General features: G+C 43.8%; 1 protein-coding gene across 1 annotated transcript in view; it reads left to right on the top strand.

Moving 5' to 3' along the window:
* The window catches only part of LOC146863558 (uncharacterized), a 72,353-nt gene that overhangs the window by 27,989 nt on the left and 16,451 nt on the right, over positions 1-27,913 (top strand). The window contains exon 2 of the mRNA XM_085643386.1: positions 6,232-6,600. Within this exon, the coding sequence (XP_085499512.1) occupies positions 6,232-6,600 (369 nt within the window). The remainder of the gene's footprint in view (positions 1-6,231; positions 6,601-27,913) is intronic.

Here is a 27,913-nt window from a genome sequence, read left to right on the forward strand (position 1 = left end):
CTAGGAAGAAATTGCAATTCTGTAGACCAAAGGTGACTTATTTGGGTCACCTTTTGTCTAAGGAGGGACGTGCACTCACATCAGATCGTATCCAAGTAATTTTGGACACACCGAGACCATCCACGCAGAAGGATGTGCGTGCATTTTTGGGCCTTGTTTCTTTTTGTAGACAGTGGATATTGGGGTTTTCACACATAGCTAAGCCATTACTAGCTCTTTTGACAAAAGACACGCCTATCCCAATCCCTTGGTCAGATGAGTGTGATGCTGCTTTTCAGCAACTGCGACAGGCCCTTTGTTCAGCACCAGTGTTAGGGACCCCTGATTATGCAAAACCCTTTTCGTTGTATGTGCATGAGAAAGATGGATGTGCATTGTCAGTTTTAGTGCAGATGCACGGCGACAAGCAGCGCCCTTGTGCATACTTTTCGGCTGTGCTTGATCCTGTCGCCCGAGCATTACCAGGGTGTTTTCGCTCGGTAGCGGCGACAGCTGTGTCAATACGCCAAAGTGAAGGAATTGTGTTGTCCCATAAATTGTTGGTGTTAGTTCCCCATGCTGTGGATGCCCTGCTCAATCAAACAAAGACGCAGCATTTGACCAGTGCCCGCTTAACGGGATATGAGTTGACGCTTTTGGCTCCTCATATTACGTTGAAAAGGTGCGTAACGTTAAACCCGGCCACATTGTTGCCATACCCCGAGACCCAGCCTGAGGCGCAGAAAGCGCATGATTGTATTCTTGTGACTGAGGAACAAACAAAGGGTCGTATTGATCTCCAGGATACGCCCTTTTCAGATGTAGATGGAGAGTTGTGGGTAGACGGATCATGCCTGAAGCTACCAGATGGTACGACTTCAGCAGCGTATGCAATTACCACATTACACACAATAGTGGAGACAGCACGCATACCACAGAAATCAGCTCAAGCAGCGGAACTGATAGCATTAACACGAGCATGTGAGCTTAGTACAGGATTGTGTGTGAATGTTTACACAGATAGCCGCTATGCCTTCGGAGTAGCGCATGACTTCGGCCTACTCTGGAAGGAGAGGGGGTTTTTAACGTCACATGGAGTACAGATAATGCATGGAGAGTTAGTTCATAATCTTTTAACTGCATTGACATACCCAAAGAAAATTGCTATCGTTAAGTGTAGCGCCCATAGGAAAGTGGTTGATAAAGTTGGAGAAGGGAATGCGTTAGCGGATCGAGTAGCACGGGAGACTGCGATGCAGCCCGGTACTACTGCCATGTATGTAGTGAAGTCACAGGTGGAGAGATGGCGTGATGCGAAGGAGGAAGTGCGAGAAATGCAAAGGACCGCTTCTGATAAAGAGCGGGAGAAATGGGCTAGCGAGGGAGAGTTGGATGATGAGGGTTGTTGGAGAAATAAACAGATGGATAGATGGAAGTTACCCACGGCTTTCGTACAACCTATGGTTCAGATGGCACATGGGCTAGCACATGTTGGAGCTTCCGCAATTGTGAAATTGCTTACCCAAGTCTGGGAGCATCCAGAGATTGCTAGCACGGCAAAGAGGGTGGTGCAGACCTGTATGATTTGTCTGAAGTATAACCCAGGGAAAGGCACTCGAACTCCAGCAGGAGGATTTGCGACACCTACTGCACCCTTTGAGGTTCTGCAGATGGATTACATCCAGCTTGAGCGCTGTAACAATTTGAAGTATGTTCTAGTAGTGGTTTGCGCTTTCAGCAAATGGGTTGAGGCGTACCCTACGAAAGACAATACTGCAATGACCACGGCGAAGCTACTGCTAAAAGAGTTTTTCCCTCGATACGGCGTCTGTAGACTTCTGTGGAGTGATAATGGCCCTCACTTTGTAGCGGATGTTATAAAGTATGTCTTGAAGGGCCTAGGCATCACTCAGAAGTTTCATGCCGTGTTTCACCCCCAGTCTGCCGGACTAGTCGAGAAGTATAATGGTACACTGAAGCTTAAGATCGCCAAAATCCAAGCTTCAACGTCCTTGACTTGGCCAGACGCCCTGCCACTGGCGTTATTATCAATTAGATCAGTGCCACACTCCCGAACCGGCCTTACGCCGTACGAGATTGTTTTTGGACGCCCAATGAATATTTGGGGTCCACCAAGGCCTAAGGCTGTGTATGATGTACCTTGTGTAATGATGAGTGATTATCTGGCACAGTTAACGGATAACTTGGTTTCTATTCATCAACAGGTCCGAGAGGCGCTCCCTGATCGGTCTACCGGCGAAGGACATGGTCTCCGGCCCGGAGATCATGTTATGGTGAAAGTCTTCGACAGAACGAACAGTTTGGAGCCCAGATGGGTGGGCCCTGAGCAAGTCCTCCTTGCAACGAGGACGGCTGTGCGAGTTTCGAACAGGAAGAATTGGATCCATTCCTTGCACTGTCGAAAGGTACCGCCCGGATTGGTGGAGTCTGCCGTGCTGACCGATCAACGAGAAATCCTGGCAGCAGAGACAGGCCGTGCTGCTGAGCCACGAGACACTGAGGAGCTCTTTCCGGACCACGCGACTTCTGGAGGAAGGCGATATCATCTTCGACCCAGGAAGTGAGGTTTCCAGTACCGGGACATACTGTCAGAACGGCCCTTGGGTTAGTGAAACGGAGAGCCGATGAGGCAAGGGGGGGGGATCAGCCCTGCATTAGTGTAGCGACACCCGTCTTGGCCCGCTGGTGAAGAAATCAACCGCTGCCCAAGGGGAAGAGTTCTGACAGACTTTTTAGTTTCAGGAAGATATCAGGGTATTGTTTCTTTTGACATGGAGAAGAAGAAAATCCTTTGTGTGTTGGGGTTCATGCTAACAGTAGCTATTGTTGGGATAACCACATGGTTTGTGGAGGAGGTAACTCCTGCTCGGAAAACACTTGTGTTGACAACTCCGGTGCCTGAGGAGCACTACTTTTATACATTGCCGTATCAAGAGTTGATGCATCGACAATCTTACTTGAACAACACTTTCATCCAGATGCTGCATCATACCCACATTGCTACGAATGCTACGAACTGTTGGATATGTGGGACGATGCCGGCCCATCAGAAGAAAGGAGGTACGCCATTTATACCACTTCCTTTCTCTCATAATGGCTCTTGTAGAGCATGGTACACTTTGCTTTTTGCCACTCGGAAACCGACAGTGGGACGATTGCTTTTCAGACTTAATAAAGAATGCCATCAGGACAAGAATGGGTATCCACAAGCGAATGGGACAATTTGGGAATGGGAAGAGTACCGACCGGACAATGAATCCATTCCCTATATCTTCACGAACACCAGAGACACTGTGGGGAAGGACAAATTCGTAATCCAAGTAGCACAAGCTCAAGCGGACTTGTGTGTCCAGAGTGTGGGTTTTATCCCTGTTGGTGTCAGTGATTGCATAACTGTACTGAATATTGACGGGTTGAACAACAGTACCTTCCTAGCGTCCCATAATACCTATTTTGTGTGCGGAAATAAAGGTTATTACCGTTTGCCGGCTGGGTGGTCTGGGGTATGCTATGTATCATTCCTATTACCTCCTGTATTCCTAGCACCTGCATCGTACCATAAAGACTTGAAATTGTTGAATAATGTGACTGTAAATAGGTATAAACGTACTCTATCAATTGATGATGTGGATCAGACCGATACCAGCTTGCAACAGTATATTGATTTTAACTTAGGACTGTTTTTCTTTGTTGGAGCCGCTTTGAATAGTAGGAAGATCCGAAGATTAACAAGAGTGGTAGAAGCTGTGACAAATCAGACTGCTGCTGCTCTTGGGAATCTTACGGAAGAGTTACAAATAACTAGGATTGTTGCATTGCAGAATCGTATGGTATTAGATGTAATGTTAGCTGATCGAGGTGGAGCTTGTAAAATTATTGGAAGTAGCTGCTGTGTGTTCATCCCTGATCATACGCCATCCGTTTATAACGCCATTAACAAGCTGCATAAAATAGCAGCTGAAATCCACACAGAAAACGGCACTTGGTCCTTTTCTGGATGGTTTTGGGCATTGGTTACTGCCTGGGGATGGAAGGTCTTAACTGGTCTCTGTATTATTATAGCAATTCTGTTCTTTTTCTGTATGTGTGTTCAATGTGGACCATTGTTCTGCTCCGTATGCATTTCATTCTGCATCCCGGATAAGAAAGCTATTGCCGATGTTGCTCATCAGAAGCGTCTAGCCAAAGAGGTTAAAGGAATGATGATAATTGACATATATGATGATTTTTGGAAACCGGATGTCTTCAGTAAATGCTGAAAGGGTCGTCTGTTGTAAATTGAAACAGCAATGTGATTAAGCATTTACTGAAGACATTAATGCTTTCCCTTTAGATCATGTTTTCTCCGTTATGTTGACCGAAGTTTGGACTCCATTTTGTATTGACATGCTGCCACGTGTTCACCACGAGGAGAGTCCGACCTCTGTGTTAGTTGCTCTTGTAATCTGCCTAGTAACAGTTTATAAATAGCTCTCTCTTGTCCATCTGGCGCATGCCCAGACTTGACCACATCTGTTATAATTAGCCTTGCTTGACCATGTGTTTTCGCGGGCTCAAGGAGTGTGTTGGCTCCGCCCATGTATTGATTCAGTATCGGGAATGACCATAAATGGTAATGTTCTTCGGCCTCATGTTGTATCCACCCACTTATGAGCCCCTCTGTTGTGTATAAAAGGGGACTGTGTACGAATGTTCTGGGTGCTACTCCATGCAATACTGAAGGGTGTTGTGTGGATTGTAGGACCACCCTTAAGGGTTAATAAATGCTGTGTTTGTACTTTGCAGTTTCCGTGCCAACTTCCTTATAGATTCCGTTACAGGAGAGCGAACCCTTGTGCTTTGCGGGCCTAGCTGGGGCCTGTATTCATCAGGTGGCCATGGTACTCAGATCCACAAGAGTCTGTTCCACCTCAGAATATATTTTCGGAAGAGCAGTTGGAGCAGCCTGTATCATTTGCCATGTGACTCTTTTATTGTTGTTATTAGTGATCACCGGGGCGCTCTTAGGCCCAGAGTTGCCGTACAGTGAGACTGTGCCCGACAGTGTGAGAGCCAGAGCATTGTGATCGCTATCTTCCCATATTAATACAGCCATATCTTTAACACGGGGCCAAAGTTCAACATCGACAAGGATGCAATCAATCCTGGTTTTTGTTGCCCGTCTCTTGAATGTGTGGCATGCTTCTCTATCGGAATCAGTTCAACCTTTACACGCTCGAACCCCATGAGTAATAGTGAATGATAAAACCTGATGCCCCACCCTAGTGTGTTTCTTAACAGGTGGTATCTGGAGCTTAGCAATCCCTTTGGCTTTATCTCCATCTAATGTTAGTTCTTGTACATAGTCTACAGGTTCAAAAGTTGTGTCAAAGTCGCCTGCAACTATGAGTCGCTGAATCCCCTTAACAGTCTCAAGGTAATTAGTTAATGTTGTTAATGTGCTGCATAACTTGTGAGGACTCTTAAAGCGATTATAGATGTTAAATAACTTGACTTATTTGTTCCCTTTGAAAGAGGATAGTTCTAGCCCAAGTATTTCCTCAGAGCCGAGGTTTCGAACCTTGATTTTGCAGGCCAAAGTGTTTTTGACCCAGATTAGAAGACCACCAGCTGGGTGACCAACATTAGACTGCCTTGCTTCGATACTGTATGTAGTGAAACCCACCCTATGCAGACGTTCAACTGCCCGTGTTTCCTGTAAGAGGCATAGATGAAAATTGTGCACTAACTTACACCAATCAGGGTCAAGTAGCTTGGGCCTCCTGCCTGCAACATTCCAGGATAGAAGTTGAAGTTCCTGGAGTTCAATCATCGGTTCCTGAGTGAGACCTATGCTGTTAGTTACTCTCTTTGGCTCATTTTCTTGGTGGTGATGACATTTCATGATTGCGCGGCCGTGCGGGGCAGGATTATTATTACAAACTGCAGGGGCTTCATCTAACGGTTGGATGGGTGGATCTTCTAGGGTGTTTGTTGGGGGTGGAAGAACTACGAGTAGTCAGTCTTGGGAATCTAAAACACTTATGTTTGGAATCTATTTCTTGTTTCCAGAGGGGTGACCTCCAATTATTTTATGTTTTATCTAAGTGAATATCTTTCTTGCAAGTCAGAGAATTGTGTGAAAAGCTCAGTGGTTAGTGTCAGGTAGGCACCTTACATAAACCCATATCACACCTCTATGCACCCAAAAAAAGTGCTATGATGGTCATCTCTGTTGGTTTATCTCCACAGGTGATCCGGAGTCCTCCCTGAAGGTGCTACAGGCCTCAAGTCAGAATGCGACAGCAGGTGGCACGGTTGTGTTGACGTGCTCCTATGAGAACGAGGGTTGGTCGCATATCAGGGCAACATCGACTCAAAAAAGGAATCAAACCAAATCTGAAGATCTAAGCATCGCTGGACGCTGGAAACTGTCCTCCCTGGAGCAGAACAAACTAGGGGAAGCCACATTGACCATCTCAGATGCCAAAGTGAGTGACTCTGATGTCTACTACTGTGAAATCAGTGTGACTGATGAAAATAAAGTTAACAACAGCCGCAAAGGAAAAGGGGATGGAACAAAGCTTTTGGTGACTGAGAAGCAAAAAGGAAAGAAACAAGGTGAGTCTCTCAAGACAATTTTCAAACACTGCAGTCAATGGGCAGTTGCTTAAGTGCGGCTTTAATAGGAATCTGAATACCTCACGGATACTGAGAGCATGGGTGTTAAGGAACATGAGTACTCAGACATTGTGCATTGTTGTACTGAACAGTCATTACAAAGTTAGAGTGAAATCATTCCTTGTGTTAGTTGCCTCTTGACAGGAGTGAATGATTCCAATTGGGGCAGGTATATGAAGATGTGTGCACATGTAGGACTGTTTTGGTACGATAAGGGCCAGAGGCTTTACCCCAGGAAGACATCCGCTCTGTAGGGGGCTCATAAACGGGCTATGCAGCTTTGGACCAATATTGCTAGTTGTTTTACTTCATCTAGCGTTTGTACATTTGCCCTAAGTATATTCTAGACTAGGCTCTTGCACTGTGTGCATCACAATGCGGGTGTCACAGAGGTCATCTTGTGCAGACGTTTGTGCAAACTATCCTTCACACTGATCCTACAGAAAGATAAAACTTCCTTTCCTTGGTTAGGGTGTGGCAGCCACAAGCAATGATAAAGCCACATTCAGGGAATTTATTACCATTGTCCGAAAGGTCTTTAGCTGGTCGCATTAGGGGAAAACCCATAAGCAAGGGTTGTTCAAAACACTGGCAAATGTGAATAAGGGACTCACATTCTCCTTCCTTCCCAACCCTGGCACACATCTATCAGAGCCCTATCTGTGCCCCCACAGCTTTCCATAGGCCTCACCTTTCATACGTATACACCTCACAGTGCACAAAACCTGCTGCGTTCAATTGTATTGAACATCGGTCACTGAGTGTCTGAGTGACAATGGGTTGGGGAGCCTCCCTGTAGGAACTCCCTATGCAGCTGCCCAGAGCTTAGCCGACCCTGCAACTCATCTGAGCTGCTATTAAAAAGAGTCCCTCAATAAGTGCTGGTCTATGTTAGTAGCTTCCAGTGTCTCTCCTTCCCCGTGGTCACAGTCAATCCTCTTCCCTTTCTGATGTTTGTACACACTTTCTCTCTGCCTGGAAATTCAGCAATATATTGAAAATCTTTAAGTAAATTCAAATATTTCAAAATTCTCCAGAAAATTTGCAAATTGTTCAAAATTAGTGGGAAAATAGGGAATCCGTGTTTTACACCAAAAATCTTTACCGCAGTATTAGACTGTCCCTAGTGTTGGCAGCTGGTCTGACTTTTTAAGTTCAGGACAGTAAAGACATTGGGAAAAGCATTGAAATTCAGCATTTTTCCATTCTGAAACATAAACCTAAAACGGTAACTGTGTAAAGAAAACAGTTAAAAAGTATTTACTGGCTGTCCAAATCCATTCAGCATGATTAACAGAGGGATAATTACCATGTAGTGTAAGGGCTGTGGATAGATAGATAGATAGATAGATAGATAGATAGATAGATAGATAGATAGATAGATAGATAGATAGATAGATAGATAGATAGATAGATAGATAGATAGATAGATAGATAGATGGATGGATGGATGGATGGATGGATGGATGGATGGATGGATGGATGGATGGATGGATGGATGGATGGATGGATGGATGGATAGATAGATAGATAGATAGATAGATAGATAGATAGATAGATAGATAGATAGATAGATAGATAGATAGATAGATAGATAGATAGATAGATAGATAGATAGATAGATAGATAGATAGATAGATAGATAGATAGATAGATAGATATACAGACAGACAGAAAGACAGACGGACAGATGGACAGACAGAGATAGATAGATAGATAGATAGATAGATAGATAGATAGATAGATAGATAGATAGATAGATAGATAGATAGATAGATAGATAGATAGATAGATAGATAGATAGATAGATAGATAGATAGATAGATAGATAGATAGATAGACAGACAGAAAGACAGATGGACAGATGGACAGACTAGTCGTAAAGTTAGGATTTTGTCACAGATTACTTTTGTGAATCGGACCCGATGCCTTTTATTTACGTTTTGTATTTTAACACATAAATAAAAGGCATTGTAATTTACAATACTAATAGCTTAAATTCTCGCACATGCGACACCTATTGTATAGCAATGAAGGGCCTTCTCGACAGCTTGTTAGATTGTAAATATCTGAGTAAGAGACCGGCCTGCGGCGTCTACAAAGTAGTGATAAATAGTGCAGTGAAGAAGATGTGTACGAGTTGTAAATTACTCAGACACAAATTGTGAAGTGAGAGTTACATATGATCCGAACTATAAACACTAACAAAGCACTCCTTTCGCTCTGTGATTACACTGTTGCCGCTCTGGAGGAAGAGTGGGAGGGGGGCAATTTCCTGCCCTCTCATTGATTTGAGTGTGCAGTGTTGCATCGAGTAATGTCATTGCTATCTTTGGCCTAATAAAAAACACTCCAGCTTTAGTTGGGCCCTGGCTTCACCTCCTGATACAGGGTGGGCTGTGATTTATGGCAGGCATGGAGGGAAGGAAGGATGGTCTCGGCTGCAGCTCCAGCCTCGTACAGTGCCCCTGCTATTACTAGTGAGCGAGAGGCGCTGAAGTGATGGTATTTGTATTGGTGGTGGTGTTACTGGTATTGGTGGTTTTGGTGGTGGCAGTATTGGTATTGGTGGTATTGGTGGTGGTGGTGTTGTTATTGGTGGTGGTGGTGGTATTGGTGGTGGGGTATTGGTGGTGGTATTGAATTGAATTGAAAGGGCATTTGTAAAGTGCAGGGCTACCCAGAGGCCTCCCAGCACTAGGCATGACAAGTGATCGGGCAGAGAGAATTAGGGGAACAGAAGGGTTTTTAGTTGTGTTCGGAAAGCAAGATGGCTGGGCTCTTTATGGAGGTGGAGTGGCAGTGTTCCAAAACTTTCCAGCATTCAGAGAGAAATGTCTGCTGCCGCTTCTGGACCTTTTAATTCTAGGGGTGGCAATTAAGTGAAGTATTGATGGTGGTGTTGGTACTGGTGGTGGTATTGGTGGTGGTGGTATTGTGGTTGGTATTGGTGGTGGTATTGGTGGTGGTGGTGGTGGTATTGGTGGTGGTGGTATTGGTGGAATTAGTATTTGTGGTGGTGGTATTGCTGGTGGTGGTGATATTGGTGGTAGTGGTGGTATTGGTGGTGATGGCATTGGTGGTGGTGGTATTTGTGGTGGTATTGGTGGTGGTGGTACTGGTCGTGGGGTATTGGTAGTGGTATTGGTGGTGGTATTGGTGGTGGTGGTATTGTGGGTGGTATTGTGGGTGGTATTGGTGGTGGTAGTAGTGGTATTGGTGGTGGTGGTATTAGTGGTGATAGTATTGGTGGTGGTGGTATTGGTGGTGGTGGTACTGGTGGTGGTGATATTGGTGGTGGTATTAGTGATGGTGGTATGGGTGGTGGTGGTGGTATTGGTATTTGTGGTGGTGATGGTGGTATTGGTAATGGTGGTGGTATTTGTGGTGGTGGTGGTATTGGTGGTGGTGGTGTTATTGGTGGTGGTATTGGCAGTGGTATTTTTGGTGGTGGTATTTGTGGTGGTGTTGGTGGAGATGGTGGTATTGATGATGATGGTGGTGGTATTGGTGGTGGTATTGGTGTAGTGGCATTGGTGATGGTGGTATGGGTGGTGATGGCGGTATTGGTGGTGGTAGTGGTGGTGGTGGTGGTATTGGTGGTGGTGGTATTGGTGGTGGTATTTGCAGTGGTATTTTGGGTGGTGGTATTGGTGGTGCATTGGTGGTGGTATTAATTGTAGCGGCGGCAGTGGTATTGATGGTGGTGGTACTAGTGGTAGTATTGGTGGTGGTTTTGCTATTGGCGGTGGTATTGGTGGGGGTGGTATTGGTGGTTTTGGTGGTGATGGTATTGGGGGTGGTGTTGGTGGTGGTGGAGATGGAGATGGTGGGATTGATGATGATGGTGGTGGCATTGGTGATGGTGGTATTGGTGATGGTGTTGATATTGGTGGTTTTATTGGTGGTGGTGATATTGGTGGTGGTCATATTGGTGGTGGCATTGGTGGTAGCTTTATCGGTGGTGGTGGTATTGGTGGTGGTGATATTAGTGGTGTTGGTGGTATTGGTGGTGGTTTTGGTATTGGCGGTGGTATTGGTGGTGGTGGTATTGGTGGTGGTGATTTTGGTGATGGTGGTATTGGGGGTAGTGTTGGTTGTGGTGGTATTGGTGGTGGTGTTGGTGTTGGTATTGGTGGTGGTGGAATTGGCGGTGGTGGTGGTATTGGCAGTGGTGGTATTGGTGGGGGTGGTGTTGTTAATAAAACAGGCTTTTGAAAACAACCCGCCAGGTGGCTTTAGTACAGGTGACATGTAACATAGATGTGCTGTTGTCAGCTTCAGCCCATTAGCACATGATTATGTGCTACCTGGAATTCACATGACTTAATTCGCTAATCATTTCTAAATCCATTTTACTTGGGGGGGTTGAAACAGACATGTCGGGTTAAAGTGATTGAAGGCAGGTGCACGTGTTCCTGGGGCGGCTGTGCTGATCAAAAAACACACAAGTGGTTTAAGCTGAAGAAGCGCATATCCAGCCTGCAATAAGAGAAACTCAATAAAGTAAATAGTGCTTACAGACTAAATAACAGGTCCCATGTAACAACCGAAATAAAGGGGCCAGTCTCCATGGGAGGGTACAATTGAAGACAAGGCCATACTAAGGAAGGACTAACAAGCCTATTAACAAATCCGAAGGCAGCATTTACGAAAGAGAATGACACAAGCCAATGAAAAATATGGGAGGAGAGTGGGTGCAGCTTCTCTGCCATACTCTACTAGAGCAGTCTCGCAGAGTGAGCAGCGCATGCTCGCTGCCGCTAGAATCGACCTAAAAAATGACATCTGTATGTTGAATGACAGTTTTGAATTGACACAATGTGGCATGCTGATTATTGGCAGTTGTCAAATAGAAAAAGACATTCCAAAAGATATTTACGACACTGTCAGCAGGAGACAGGAACTGATAACGATGGAATGTGCATGGTGATCAACATGTAGAGCTGGTGGAGAGCGGCCTGCTACCTCATCAGACTCTAAACACAACGGCAACACAAGAGTAATGAAGTAACAACAAGAACATTGGCACTGAAGGGAACTACCTTGTGTGCAGAAGTGCTCACTGAAAGTGAAATTAGGCAGTGGCTGAAATGGGCTGATCCCCTTCCCCAGGCTGTATTGTAGTGGGCGGAAGAAAAATGTGAATGACACAACACAGACCAATGGATGAAGAAAACTGGCTAAGAGCCCCTTTAAGTAAGTATATTATCCATATATTTATACATATATTTGTTTTAGATCAAAAGGTCTATTCCCCAAGACACTTCTTTCTTTTCACATTATTCAAATTCTTTGTTAAGAAAGAGGTCCTTTGTTTCAGGAAAATTAAACAAAAATGATACCAATTAATTCCACTATTGGCCTGCTAGCACCCAGATCAATTTGTGGAGAAATTCAGATGCCAGGCATTTAAAATGTTACATATCTATGAATATGGTCTCTAAATTAGAACATCATTCACTTAAAAGCTTGTGAAGCAGGATATGTATTCTCCTTCTTCAAACTTTGGGGGGCAAAATTATTATACTTTAAGGCAGCGCAATGCAGCAAGCCACCATGCTGCGCTGCATGAAAAGGAAAGAGTAGAAATGTGCCAAATTCAACATCATATGGCACATTTTGTCCTTTCCTTGCACTGGCGCACTTCTGGCGGTCTAGTACCAATGCAGGCACCCTTGCATAATAGTGCAAGGGTTCCTGTTTTGTAAGCAAGATTGTTTTGGGTTCAGGAAGGGGCACCAACAACAATCCTGAGTGGCATTTTCTTTCTTTCTATGAGTGTTGCAGAATAAAAAAAGAGGAACAAGTTGATAAAGCGTGGCGTTGTGTGAAACGGGTGCAGCACTTAATGAAGTCTTTTACAAATAAAAAAATAATGGAGGTGGGCGAGTAGCACTGCGCAGAATAAAAGTATGGCGCGGTCGATATAGTTAAAAATAAAGGGAGGTGTACTGCGCTGATCATGAGAACACGATGGAAGACAGCCAAACTTGCAGCCCCTGCTAAATAAATAAACAAAGAGCGCGCTGAAACTAAACACATGGTCGACCATGGAAACAAAACAGCTAAAGGTGAGACAAATGTCAAACATTCACCAACGACAGCAAAGGAATTTCAAAAGCCAGAGGAAACAACTAAGGAAAATCGCTGGCCGTGCTCAGGGCCCATAGAGTGAATACCACATGCCTCGAAGATAACGCATGCATGCTGCCTAGGGTCGACCTAGAAAACTAGGAGAAATAAAGATATTTCTCCTCATTACTCCTCCGCTGGGGAGGCGTATTTTGACACATTCCCAGATCTACCACTAATGGTAAATCTTGGAATGCACCAAAATCCAGGGGTAGATGTGTGGCATCACCCATGCTTCAACCATGTAATTCATCGCTGGTGTAGAGTAAGCAAGGCAGAGATTTTGTGCTGCCTTGCGTTACTCCAGATTTATCAAGCAATGCAGGGCAAAGCAAGGTGGTGTGGCTTGATAAAGCTGACTTTAGTGTTGATTCACCCTTGCACTCCCTTCCAAGGAGCAAGGGCGACGCATCAACATGATACATATGGGCCTGTGCTCCTTCACAGAACAATACATTACAGTACAACACTAATAAAAAGACATCTTCTAGAGTCCAACATACGGAGGCCTAAAAACGGACTTTATCTTCTATACCAAGAAACCTACCAATTGGAGAGAGAACATCCTCCAACACCTTTGCGCAACTAATACAACCAACGTCCCTAACGGAACCAAACTAACTGTATTCCCATGTAGCGGAGAACTGTCCATAACCATTTACAGAAACAGGAAAATCCTAATCTAAGCCTCTCAATAAAACCTGTCTATTTTTGACTGCTAATCCCTGCTCTCTGTGCCTCCATGCCTTCAGCTCACATCACAACTCTCCTCCTTGCCAGAGTATGTACCCTTGCACTCCCTTCCTTCCCAACTGAACCTTCAAATCCCAATTCTCTTCACACTGTCTCCTCTTCCACCCACCTACATCCTCTCCCACCCCTAGACGCACTGAAGCTTTGGTTTCAAAGCAAGAAATACTCCCCCCTTTGACCCATTTTACCTGCTTAGTTAGATCATCCAACCGCACCCGAACTGTCTCAGTCTCAGTCCAACAATCTAATTTCTTACAGTGTTGTAACAACGACCATAGCAGTCAAGATTACTGCTCATATCTGATGCCATATAGGCTTCTCGAGATGTATGCTTCCGCCTCATGCCACTGGATGGGTTTGTGTTCCACCTAAAGACTAGTTCTGAAGGTAAAATCCCAGGCCTGCTTATATGCCCTTCTTTTATTCACCAGCATGTACTTGTGGGTCAGCATCACCTGATCCTTAGGTCTTGCTAGTGTCCTTCGAATGAACATCATCATTTTTGGGAATTTGCATCCCATCCCAATGATTTTAATAATGGTTATAATCGTAATTTTTACTTGTGGGACCAGGGGAAATTATTTTTAAAGTTTTGCAGTTTCTGGTTAACATGTCTATTTTTTATTATTAAAATCTTTTTTTTTACCTTTAAAATACTTACATTGCTATTTGAAACATTTCCACCTCACACACCACTTGTACACATCTACAGAGTAGCATGTATCTTCTCCTAAGCAACTACATGGTGAGACATTGCTTTATTCATGACCATGATACGGTTGTGCCGGAGCACAAATGCCTCATCAAGGCTGTAGCATGTCTGTCTCATAGCCTGCAAAGTCTGTTATGAACAATTCATAGCTGACTTTGCCACCAGTACTTTATTACATTGAGTGAATTATTTTAATTGGAATATATGCTATTCAGTAAAAGTGATAATCTGATCTATGACTTAAGTAGTTCTTGGACACTCTCTCCTGTGTATACCCACCTGCCGAATACCGGAGAGCAATCTATGTTGCCTCACATTGTATTGGAGTTTCAGTGTTCGTTGATGGGGTAGATCTGGGAGTAGGTAGGTGAGGCCAAATGAGTTGCATAGAACAACATTTCCTAAGTTCACAATTTATAGATTTGAACAGTCTGTGAAATGACTGAGCCAATATGACTCAGCTTGTACTTGGGAGATAGTAAACAACTGGGGAAAGAAAGTATTCCAGTACAACTCCATGCAGCCTCCAGTGGCGGGGAAGCCAACCAACTACCTGCTTCCACTGATGGATCTCACCAGTGATGCAGCCAGAATTTCATGGGCCCTTAATAATTGTTTTCTGTATCCTCAGTTAGTAAAGCCAGACACAACTCAGGTGCAGAGGGCCACTCACACTATTGGCTGTGGTACAACTGCAGAACTAATTATAGCTACATGCCTCCCAGGAAGCTTCCAACACTCTCCGTACCACTGATGTATTACTTGCTTAACTTCAATAAAAACTACCAACACCTTCACACATAGATATTCCTCTTCCATTTTCATAAAAATCTGTCCCTTCCAACTTGAGACTGAATGCACTTTCCTTCTCAAGCTCCTTTCCTTCAACTCTCAACACTCTCTGCTTCGGGCTCCTAATTCACATCTTCCATCTGTCTCTTATCTGTCCTCTTCCTAACCTATCTCTTTTATGCCTCAATTACATGGTTTTTACTCTCACGTCTTCCTCTTCCCCAGTACTTAATTTGAACAAGTAGTTTCCAGAGCTTGGCAGCGGCACTTAACTGTCAACACCCCAGCGCTTGTGACAGTCTGTCACAAGGTGGTGCTGTCTGGCTAATTTAGAGAATACCTCAACAATAGTTAATCGTTAATTCAATAAGCATTAGAAAGGACTATTGCCTTTCACCCAAGCTATTCTTTGGGGACTGCAATAGTCCGAATTATCACACTTATATGTGATGCTTAATAGTTGTAATGCTATTTTCATTGGTCGCATGGTAGGGGCAATTTGTGGTGCAAGCTGCAGTGGCCTCCTGACAAGAACCCTGGCACTTATTGCTTTACAAATTAAGCACTGCTGTCCCACTCCTTTTTCCACACTTTCCAAGAGACTCTACTCCAGTGTTGTCTGTTTCCTATTGTGTGCAAATTATGACCCCAAGTGTCTCCAGCCCATCACCACCCTCATCTACTTCAGTACAGATTTCCATTTCTTCTCTCACTGTAGTTCTTTGATATTTTATTAAATACTCAATACTTCTGCTCCTTTTTTTATCCTTACTATTTCATTTAGTTCTTGTCTCGCATCCCATGTTTTCAGTACCCTCTTGAAAGGCTGGCGCTCAATACTGTGAGAGTTTCATCTGAAGATTTATTGGGAGATAAGCGGTCCCTAGTACAGCCAAATCACAGGAAGCAACTGTCACTCTGAACTACCAGAGAATGTTGAACACAATATTCCATTTGACATCATAATGTCTACAGGCTTGATCACATCACCACACCTCCCCCTTTTGACAATACAAAATAAAGTGAAAACAAGAAAAGAAGAAAGTATAAAGAAAGGAAAGAAAAAGAAAAGAAAAAATAGGAAGGACCGAAAAGAAATTTAAGAAGAACACACGCAATAAAACTTAGATATAATCTTGTAATTTTCGTTGTCTAACACAGACTATAGTACTTTTCCTGACACCATCCCTCCTTGAGATTTTTGGATTGACTTTGGCAGCTTCAGGAGGAATGGAAGGAATGGAAGGAATGGAGGGATCCTTGTCGACACAAGAGGTGCTCCACCAGTTTCCGTTACACAACTTTTTTTTTTAAACTTCTTTTTTATTGTTTTTCAATACAAACAATATTATTCCAAACATTATTGCGAGCACAAGACAATATACCAGTAGCATGAATGACTTATCAATCTTAATAGCAGTGGACCATCATGCAATATATACCACTTCTTCACATTATAGTAACGACATACTATGCTGTACGCATTTCCCCTCCGTTAGACAACTTAACAGCATTTTTTCGTATATTTATAATTTGTTGCGGATCAAGGAATTTGGAAAACCCTTTTCTCACTGAGACTGGATTTTTGACTCTAACCCGGTCTCCAACACAGAGTCTATGTGTACCTTTTGTGGTGGAGGATTGATATGGCTCATTCGAAGTTTTCCGTGCAGATTCCCACATACACCTCATGTCGCAACCAAGATGGAATGATTTGACCATCCATATGGGGTACACTTGAGAGGACGCTGTTCTACCCCTCATAAGTTCAAATGGGGAAAAAGTGGTAGCTACATGAGGTGATGTGCGATATGACCATACAAGATCTTTGACAGCTTGAAAAACACATGACTTAGATCTGAAAGCAGCTTGCACACATTCCACCACTACCCATTACTTTGTGGATGATTTTTTGGTGTGCTGGTATGTTTGATACTACAAGAATGTAAAAATGAGGTCATTTCATGAGAAACAAATTTAACACTGTTGTCGGTGAGAATTTCTTTTGGATAACCCTCTCTACGAAAATGGCATTCAAACAGTTAATCACACTCTTCGAATCGGGTATTGAAATGGGTTCAACCTCTACTCACCTGGACAAATGATAGATGAGGACTAAAAAATATTTGGAATTAGAAGGAAGAATATGAAAAGGTCCAAGAAAATCCATTCCAAGTTTTTGCCAGGCCCTACTAGGACAAGGCACGGGAGAATCAACTGTACCTTCAAGTACTAGGACTTTGTCGCTGGTGTTACAGCGTGAACATTGCTTCAACGCATCATCAATTTGCATATCCATTCTGGGCCACCAAAAGTCATTTCTGACTTTCCTCTTTGTAATAGTTGCTCCAAGATGACCAGAATGGGCAGCAAGAAAAACATTTTCTCAATGGCAATGAGGAGGGATGAGTTTATCGCCTCTGACCACTTTTTCATCTTCCACTGAAAGCTCGTCATTAATTTTCCAGTACATCTGTAGATCATATGGAAGACACTTCTCCCTTGGCCAGCCTTTCATGATCAAAGATGTAACCTCCTTGAGAATAGGATCCTTCTCAATCTGCGTAATCCAGTCATGTTCTGCAAATGAGCAGTTGTCCCTCATAATGACTGCAACAAAGCATTCTTCCACCTCAGTTTCCCAGTCTTGCTCATCTGTATCAGGAATGGGAAAATCTCGATAGACAATCAGCTCTGCAGTTCTTTCCTCCAGGAATATACTCTACAGTGAAGGTATATTCCAAGAGTTTTGTAGATAAACGTGCTAGACGAGCTGTAGTGCGCTTGAGGTTTTTAACTGAAAGAATGTCAACCACGGGAAGGTGATCGGTTTTTAGGATGAAAGATCTGCCCCAGACATATTGTTTACATTTTTCAATGCTCCATACGCAAGCCAGAAGTTCTTTTTCAATTACAGAATATTTCCTTTCAACAGGATGAAGAGTCCTGGATGCAAATCCAATAGTATCTTCTCTTCCATTAGCGTGTTGTGAGAGAACAGCTCCCAAACCGTACTCTGAAGCATCCACGCTAATAAATGGTTTGCTTTCCTTTCAACAAAAGCCTGCAAAGCAGGAGCTTGCACTATATGATTCTTGATGGTTTGGAATCCTTTTTGGCATTCTTCAGACCATATATATGCTGATCCTTGCTTTAATAACGCCCTGAAACATTAAGTGGTTTTAGCAAAATCCCTCATGAACTTAGGATAAAATTTACAGAGTCCAAGAAAGGACATGAGTTGTTCTTTGTTTTGAGGAGGAGGTGCATCAATTATGCTCTATATGAGACCTGGTCTGGGTCTGATACCATGTTCAGAGATGACATGACCTAGCTACTCTATTTCCTTAACCTTGAAGGTACACTTGTTTTTTTGTAAAGTGACTTCTCTATTTGCTAGAATACTGAATACTTCATCTAACACAAAGTCGTGCTCAGTTTCACTTTTGGTGAAAATTAGGATACCATCCTGAAAAACAATGATGTGAGGATTCTGATGGAACATTTCAGTCATCAATCTTTGAAATATGGCAGCAGCAGAAGCAAGACCAAAGGGAAGACGACAAAATTGAAACACACCATCTGGAGTGACGAAAGCCATGAGATGTCGGGACTGAGGATGTAGTTCGACCTGATGGTAAGCAGTCTTAAGATCAAGTTTGGTAAACCATGATGATGAACCTACTTTGGCAATAAGGTCTTCAATGCATGGCAGGGGAAAACCGTCAACCCAGATGGCTTCGTTAAGGCTCCTCAAGTCGACACACATCCTCAAATCCCCAGATCTTTTTTTGGCCAAAACAATGGGAGAAAGCCAAAGAGTAGATTCAACTTTTTCAATTATGCCCTGTTTACATAATGATTTAAGATGTTTTGAGAGATCACCTCTGATGCTTAAAGGGACATTCCTTAGTTTATGCTTGATGGGTGTAGCATTTTCTTTTATTTTGATATAATGTTGGAAGTTTGTGATTTTGCGTAGACGGTCTTCAAAAATGTTACTATATTTTTACTCCCACGTAGTAACAGATTGCAAATCAGATAGAGAATTAATACTTTTACTGGGAGCAGAGTGAATAATGTCAGCTTGATGATCAATAAAAACTGGATTAGGTAAACCAGGTTTGATAGTAAGACCAAACTCCTCTTGGTGGATAAGACCGAGAACATTGATCCCCGTTTAGTTACATATACTTTTCCATTAACAGCGATACCAAAGACACTTATTTTAGCTCAGAAGTAGCCTAATAAATCTATTTTACTCCCTTCAAAAGCTACAGTGAGAATATCAGGAGGAAGAAGACTCTTGACTTCAATTTCAAGATCGGGAATATGTTATGTTATGCCTTTCTCCAAACAACTTTTGCCTACAACAACATACTCCTGATTGGTGACATCATCAGAACATTGGTCTTCAGATTGATCATTGGAATCATTAATTACGCATCTCACTCCTCTTCTATTTCCACTCATACAAACTTTCGCAAAGTGACCCATTATTCCACATTGACCACATTGTTGATTCATGGCTGGACAGTTTTTAACATTGGAAACATGCATAGAAGATCCACATCTATCTTACTCCAAAATTGAACTGACTATTAGGTGTAAATGTTTTTCCACCTCTGTATGGTCTGAAATTAATTCCACCCCTAGGTATGGTAGATCCTCTTCATAAATTAGAAGGAGAAGGAGTAGAAGAAGGAGTTTTAGTAGAGACAGCACCAGAAATGGTGGAATTAGATAGAGCAGACTCAAGTTGTTTAGCATCGTCCATTGAACCTTCAATGCTCTTTGCGATGTCGACAGCTTCATCTAGACTGGTATCTTTACATGTAAGTAATCTTTGTTCGACTTTTTTGCAATAACATCGTGCTACTAGTTGATCCCTTACGAGTTGGGATGTAAAATTATCAAATTCGCATTTCGCCGCAAGTACATTTAAAGCGGTGATGAATGTGTTTATGCTTTCATTTGGTTTTTGTGTTCTTGCAAAGAAATTGTACCTGTGCACTACAATGTTTTTAGCTTTTGTAAAATATTTATCCAACTGCATAACTGCTGTTTCGAATTCATCTGGATCTTGACATTTGGGTGGTTCATATGGGGGTAGGTGATCGAAAACGTTTTGACCCTCAACACCTAAATGATAATACATCAAATTATTTTTTCTTTCCGGTCTATATCTTTGACCATCTATTTCACCTAGATATGCTTTGAAGGATCTAATCCATAACTTCCATTCGAGTAGTGGTTCTCCAGGCTCCTGTAAAAAGGGTGCAGGAGGTGTGACACTTTGCATGTTTGTAAAAAAAAAGAATTAACAGTACACGTCAACAATTCAACAAGTAATGTAGAAATGCCACTATAAAGGATGCTTAATAAAAATGAAAAGAGATGAAATGAGGAGTTAAACCACAAGATGGCGGTGTTGTATTCCTTTGAATTGTTGTAAATTTAACACACAAATATAAAAGCTGTGTTAATGTACAAAACTTTAAAAAATACGCAGAAAATGAACAATGCTGTGCGTGCCAGCGGAGTTGGATGTGGAATGCAATTGACACGCAAAGGCTGAGCGTATCAGCAAAGTTAAAAATCGAAAATTGACACCTTTAACAATGCTGTGTGTGTCAGCGAAATAATTCCCTTGCCGACTGATACACAAGAGCTGTGTGTATCAGCGTGAAATGGATGATAAATTGGAGTGAGAACACAGTGGCAGGCAGAATTAAAGTCAAGCAGAAAGCTTCGAATTTTCCTCCAAACTCTAGGGGGCAGATTTATGTTGCCTGGCGCATCCCTGCAAATCAGCAAGGATGCGCCAGGAATGATGCGTCACGCAAGTTTACCCTTGCGCCACACATGATGCGGCGCATCATGGCGCAGGAATAAACAGATACGTGACGCATCCAATGGCGTAAGGTTGGCGCAGTGCTTCAGTTGCGTCGCAAGCGCGACGCAACTCCAGCACTGTTCCAACCAACCCTATCCCTAACATGGTGCGTCAAGCCTTACGCCTGCTTCAAGCAGGCGCAGGGTTTTGGCGCATCAGCGTTGGGAAAGTGACTCAGTCAAATCTTATAGATTTGACTGAGTCACTTTTCAGGGGCGTTCCTGCGACGGAACGCCCCCCCCTATGTCGACACGCCCACGTGAAACCTGACGCAGGTTTTACGTGGCGCAGGGCTTTACATCGTGACGCATCTCCATAGATGCGTCACGATGTAAATATGGCGCAACGTGGCGCAGGGTTTACACCGCCGCTGCGTCACAAAAGTGACGCAACGGCGGCGTAAAAGTGGCGCATCTCCGATATAGATCTGCCCCATAATGTCTGCATCTAGTCATGATGTTGAATAGTCCTTGCACGGTGATGCGTAGGAGGAATTTCGTCGGCCACACATTGGTATCTAAGCAACAGTCGATCGAACTTCGAGTTAATAACACGTTGGTTCCTGTGCAATTACACTTTTCGTGCGAGACAGTCGTCTGGCAGTAGTTAATTCCCATACAAGTTTTAGGTTAAAGTTTATGACTGCCGACTGTTTCAATAGTTCCTTTTACGATGTGAAGGAAGCTTTTTTTTTAAAAAAAAAAAATAACACGCAGCGTATAAAGAGAGGGCACGGCTCTCAGTCCCAATTTACGAACAAATTATAGTCTCTGAGAGATGAGAAAAAAAAATTCTCACAGTTGAGTGACACGCTGGTACACGCCAGTGCACGCTGAGGGTGCTTTAGAACAGCGGAGAGAGAAGATCAATAAAGGATGAAGTCGGGCAGCGTGATTCATATCCCATCTTCTGTCACCAATAAAAGGGTGGCGCTCAATACTGTGAGAGTTTCATCTGAAGATTTATTGGGAGATAAGAGAGCCGTCCCTAGTACAGCCGAAGCACAGGAAGCAACTGTCACTCTGAACTACCAGAGAATGTTGAACACAATATTCCATTTGACATCTAAGGGGCAGATTTATGACGACTGGCGCATCCCTGCATATCAGCAGGGATGCGCCAGTTATTATGCGCCACAGCTGCGCCACCATGGATGCGCCGCATTTATAATGCGGCGCACCATGGGGCAAAAACGGCACAGATGCGTGACGCATCTGTGCCGAAAAGTGGCGCATTGCTGGAGTTGCGTCGCAAGCGCGACGCAGCTCCAGCAATGATCTGGGGGGCGGTATCTGTACAATGCTGCGTCAATCCTTACGCCTGCTTCAAGCAGGCGCAGGGTTTTGACGCAGCATGGGCCTAAAAGTGACTGAGTGAAATCTTGTAGATTTCACTCAGCCACTTTTAGGAGGCGTTCCTGCGCCGGAACGCCCCCACCTGCCCTGGAACGCCTACATGTGGCGCAGGGCTTTACAACGTGACGCATCTGGGAGATGCGTCACGTTTGTAAATGCCCCGCACCATGGCGCAGGATTTGCGCCGCAGCTGCGTCACAAAAGTGACGCAACGGTGGCGCAAAAGTGCCGCAAGTGCAACATAAATCTGCCCCACAGTGTCTACAGGCTTGATCACATCACCACACCTCTCTCCCCATCACTCTTGCCAATATTGTCTCTCATGCTGTCTCTCTGTGCCTGATTCCGAGTAGCAGGCTAACTCTGCATGCAGAATTAACATCAACATGCGCTAACACCCCATCAGTACTGTGCAGTTTCAAGTCAATACTCCTGTAATGGTGAATAACTGAGCTGACCTACTCTGGTAAGATTAAGACTCTGCTCTGAGCAGGTGGTAAATTTCACCTTGGGGGTAGGTTCTGTGAAAGAATGGGGGCAGGATTGAAAGGGATAGGGTAGGAGGGGCAAAAGGTGCCCCAGCAGAGTGTGGGGTGCATCAGAGCACCCCCTTGCTGAAAAGAAATGCTCAATAGAGACAGGCAATTTTATCAGCTGGTTTGTTCCTGATCGCAAAATTGAAACCATTTTTTAAGAGCAGGCAGTGGTCCCACAGACCTTTTTATTTTTATTTCTGAAACAAATCCTGTTTTTCTTTAAGGAATACCGACTGCATGAAAAAAATAAAAAGCTTTATTAAAAAGCAATCACAGACATGGTGGTCTGCTGATCCCAACACGTCACCATTCCTGTGATTGTAGCAAGTCCCAATGAACCAAGACCTACCTCATGAATATTAATGAGGTAGATCTATTTGCGACCCATGGGGATTCGCAAAACGTGTCAAAGGCCCACCAGTACATGGGTGTTTGCAATTATCAAATAACGAATCGCAAAAATGTGCTATTTGGTAATCATAAAGCCAAACATATGTACATCTGGCCCTAAATGACTTACTGAATACACCAAGGAGTCATTGTACAACAGCACTAGCTGAAGTTGGCTCAAGGAGAAGTGCTCGAGGATGTGCTTACAGAGCCGTCCATAGCCGAAGAGGTTCATTACACAGTTGCAGAGTGGGGCTTAGAACAACTTCACAGGTCTTCAAAGAATAAAGAGCCAAGAGCGACCCTGGGAATAGTCAAATTTTTCAAATGGCAGCAAAGAAAGTCACGTTTCCAGCTATCATTGAAGATGATTCAGAGGCCAGCACATTACAAGGTCTCACAGACAATTTGCCTAAACCAAGTCACAGTAATCCACCAGCGGTGTCAGTAAGTTCCACACTGGTTTACAGCGCTGCTGTGTTCCTAAAACCACCACCACCACCATTCAATACAGCCTAAAAGCAAAATACTGGCGATAGATGGGCTACTTGGCTAGATACAGTTGATGATTTCTTTGATGCACTTGAGGAGAATGATAGCAAAAAGATTGTCAAGTATCTCAAAAATCTTGCTGGTGATGGTGGAAAGAAGTCATAAAGACAATGCATCAAATTGACAAAGAAAAAACATACCGTCAGATTAAAGAAATCTCAAGTTCTATCCAATACCAAACATTGATTATGAAAAATACATTTTCAGTCAAGAACGCCAAAATGTTGGTGAAACAATTGATGAATTTTGGGGGAGACTCGATGCACTCATCAAACACTGTAAGTTCAATTTAATTCAATGATGAAGAAGCTATGCATCTTAGAGGTTTTGATGGATCCATGTCAGATTCACATAGTTGACGAATGCTGAGAGAATCTCTTAGTCTGGAGCGAGTGATGATGGCTGCCAGAGCTGCGGGACAAGATGCTTACATGGAGGATTGAGGTGTCTCGAGTGAATCAGTCATGAGTATAAAACGTAAGCCAAAGACTCACTGGCAGCCAACACAATGAAGAGGTGGTGGGCGAGGCGGGGCGGGGCGGGGGCCGGAGGGTTGCGTGAGGGGAATCAGGGAGGTTAATAATTCAAGAAAGACAACACTTACCTGAAGCTACGGCCACATTGCTCTGTTCACCTCGGTGTTCTGCTGCTTCCTGGTCCCAGCAGACAATGCGACAGCATCAGAGACTCCATGTGCAATCCTGCACTCCCCTCATGCTATGAGAGCAGCGTGGGGACTGGCCTGAGCGGGCCGCTTTGACTCTCCACTCAGGACAGGGAGTCTGTGCTGTTTGTCCAACCTGGCTGCTCAATACAGCCCGGTTGGAGAACCCTAAGTGCGCACGTATGTTTGGCCGGCTTGAGATGGCTGGCCAAACATATATGCGCACATATAAGTGCACAAACCAGTCTTCCTCCACCCTCCCAGGCCCAGCCCCTCCCTGCACATGCTAACTCAGAGCCGGCAAATGAAAAATAAAACTAGTGGTAGCGCCCAAATAGGACAGTGAAGGATGAGTTTACATGCGTCAAGCAAACAAGTCAACTGAACAAGAACGACATCTAGGTCCTCACATTGCTGACATGATAACGCAATTAAATGGTGCAAAGGTCTACTCTTGCCTGGACTTAAACAAAGTTACCATCAGTTGGAACTCGAAGAAGACTGCAGGCAGATTGAAACTTTTCTACACATGCTGGTCTGTTTTGGTACACGAGACTCCGTTTTGGTGTGTCTTGGGCTTAAGAACTTTTCCAAGACATCATTCGACGTATCATAGATCCTGCTGTGAATGCATTCAATTATAGCAATGACATGTTGATTTTCGGAACTAAAGAAAAGTAGCATGATGAAGCTCTCACACAAGTATTCTGTTAACTTACAGATGCAGGTTCGAGGTTGAATGCAGATAAGTGTGAGTGTCACAAGACAAAGTTAATGTTCTTCGGCCACATCTTTTCAGGTGCGGGTATGACGCCTGATCCTGCAAAAGGACAAGCCCTGTCAAATGCTGATCCCCCACCAGATGTTACTATAATACATTAATTTCTTGGAATGGCCAGTTACTGTTCAAGATACATACAAGACGTTTCTACTAAACGTGCTCCATTACAAAATTTAATGAAGAAAAATGTTTCATTCAAGTGGTCACAAGAATGTGAGAGAAGTTTCAAGAAAATCAAACCAGCCAATTAAACTGCTACTGAAATGGCCTACTTCAATCCAAAACTACATACAGAGGTTGTTGTTGATGCTAGCCCAGTAAGAAAGAAAGTTTACCCGTGGTATGCGCTTGTGAACATTTCCAGGTATTTCTGTATGGAAAGCATTTTATGCTGGGAACTGATCATCAAGCTTCAATGACCTCAACACCGGCCAACTCTACCTCCCTACTGGAGAACCTCAACAACATTGGTTTGTCCCAACTGGTCTCTGAAACCAAGCACAAAGCTGGAAACATGCTCAACACCATTTTCACTTCCAGCGACAGAAGGAAATTTACCCATTTCACCTGGACCAACCACACCATCATTCACTTTACCATCTCCGACACCCAGCTTACCATCGCCAAAGACCTCACAACCAACCAGTGCAACTACTACCGACACCAAGGACCCCTACGACAGAGCCGCTCACAAAGCAACCCTCAGCAACCACCACCTGGGCATCAAGGAAGCCATGAGAGCATCCATCACTGACTGCTTCGAATCCGCAGCCAACCACACAAAGGAACTCTTCAAAATTGTCGAGGAATTCTCCAACCCGACAGCCAAAGAAGAACACCCTCCACCTCTTCTAAGAACTCTGCGACACCCTCTCAGACTACTCTCACAGCAAGATTGCCTCCATCTTCAACAACTTCGACCCCCAACCCTCAATCAACCAGTGAACACCAGTAGAACGACAACCAGATGATTACTGCTCACCACTTGGACCACCACCGCCATCATGACATCCATCTACACCGACCCCCATCATCTCTTCAACCTTGGAACTAGCCCAATCAGCATGGAACTCACCAGCATCCTCAACACCTCCGTCTCCACGGCAACATTGCCAGACTGATGGAATCCAGCATAGGCCAGGCCCCTCCTAAAGAAGCCCTCCGCCGACCCCAGCGACCTCAAAAATTAACAACCAATCTCCCTGCTCCCCTACCCAGCCAAAGTACTCAAGAAATCCATCAACCAACAGCTCATGGAATACCTGGAACAAAGCCCCCTACTCAACGCCACACAATCAGGATTCCAAGCCAACTAAAGCACGGAGACAGTGCTGATTGCCATCACGGACAACATCAGAACTCTCTTTGACGATGGAGAAATTGTGGTCCTGATCCTCCTTGACCACTCTGCTTTGTTCGACACCATCTCCCACCACATCCTCATTGACAGACTCCACAACGTCGGCATACAGCAAAACGCCCTCAAGGGTATCACTTCTTTCCTTTCAGGACACACAGAGCATCCGCATAGTTTCCTTCATCTCGGCACCCAAGGACTTAATATCCGGTGTACCACAAAGGATCATCCCTCAGCCCCACCCTGCTCAACATAAACATGTCCTTGTCCCAGACATCATCATATCTCACAGACTTAACATCATCTCCAACGCTGACGACACTCAACTAGTCAACTAATCCTCTCGTTCACCGAGGACCCTCTAACGTCAAACCCAACTTCTAAAACGCCATGACCAATGTAGCCATATGAATGAGAGAGCGCTGCTTCAAACTCAACTCCATCTAACATGGGCTTCAATTGGAATTCCATAGGGCATATTATCAAGCCCATTATCGCCGTTTTAGCGGCAGTTTTCTGCCGCTAAAGCGGCGATAATTTTATCGCCTGGCTTGATAATATGCCCCATAGATCCTCTATTCCTTGACTTCGATTAGAGCTATTTTCTTGCTTTCTGTGGAGTTACATATTGGAAGCGCACGCCCTGAACAGTTTTTCTGTATCTATACAGGTAAGCGCTTTTTCAACATCTCGTTGCTTTTAGACAGGATGACCTTGTCATTCCACGATTTTTTCTTAGTATGCTGCTGAGTTGTTTCTCTCTGTTTATCCCCTTTTTTTTCTAGTCCCTATTTTGGCTTCTAGTGCTTTTTAAAAATTAAAAGTATGAATTTAAATTTGCTAATTTTGTGACACTCTGTATGGATAATATATATAATATATTTCTTTATATATATATACACGTATATACATATATTTTTTCTTTTCTTATGACATGTCCCTTTTTCATTCGTGCTGTCCTTTGCGTCCTGAAGAAGGTGGTACTCCTAATTAGGAGTTGTTTGACCGAAACGCTCGTCTTCCTCCCTTCCTCCCTTCCTCCCTTCTCCCCGATTGAACTTTGGTCAAAACCGTGTTTTTCAGAAACCCTGGATGCCATCACTATCTGAACATTTACAAGGGTTTTTTCTGAGTCCCAGGCTGGTGGGGCCCGAATGCATTGTCAGTCTGTATTTTGATGCGATGTGTGTACTTGAGATGTTGTATGAATGTGTTTTGAGTACGATTGAGTGTATGTATTGATTAGCCTTTCTATTTGTTGGGAACCTGTCGCTTTCTTCTTTTTTGCACTATATTTGTATATTGGGATTTATTTAGCTCTTTGATGTAT

This window comes from Triturus cristatus, chromosome 2_2, assembly GCF_964204655.1.
Source record: "Triturus cristatus chromosome 2_2, aTriCri1.1, whole genome shotgun sequence".
Taxonomy (NCBI): Eukaryota; Metazoa; Chordata; class Amphibia; order Caudata; family Salamandridae; genus Triturus; species Triturus cristatus.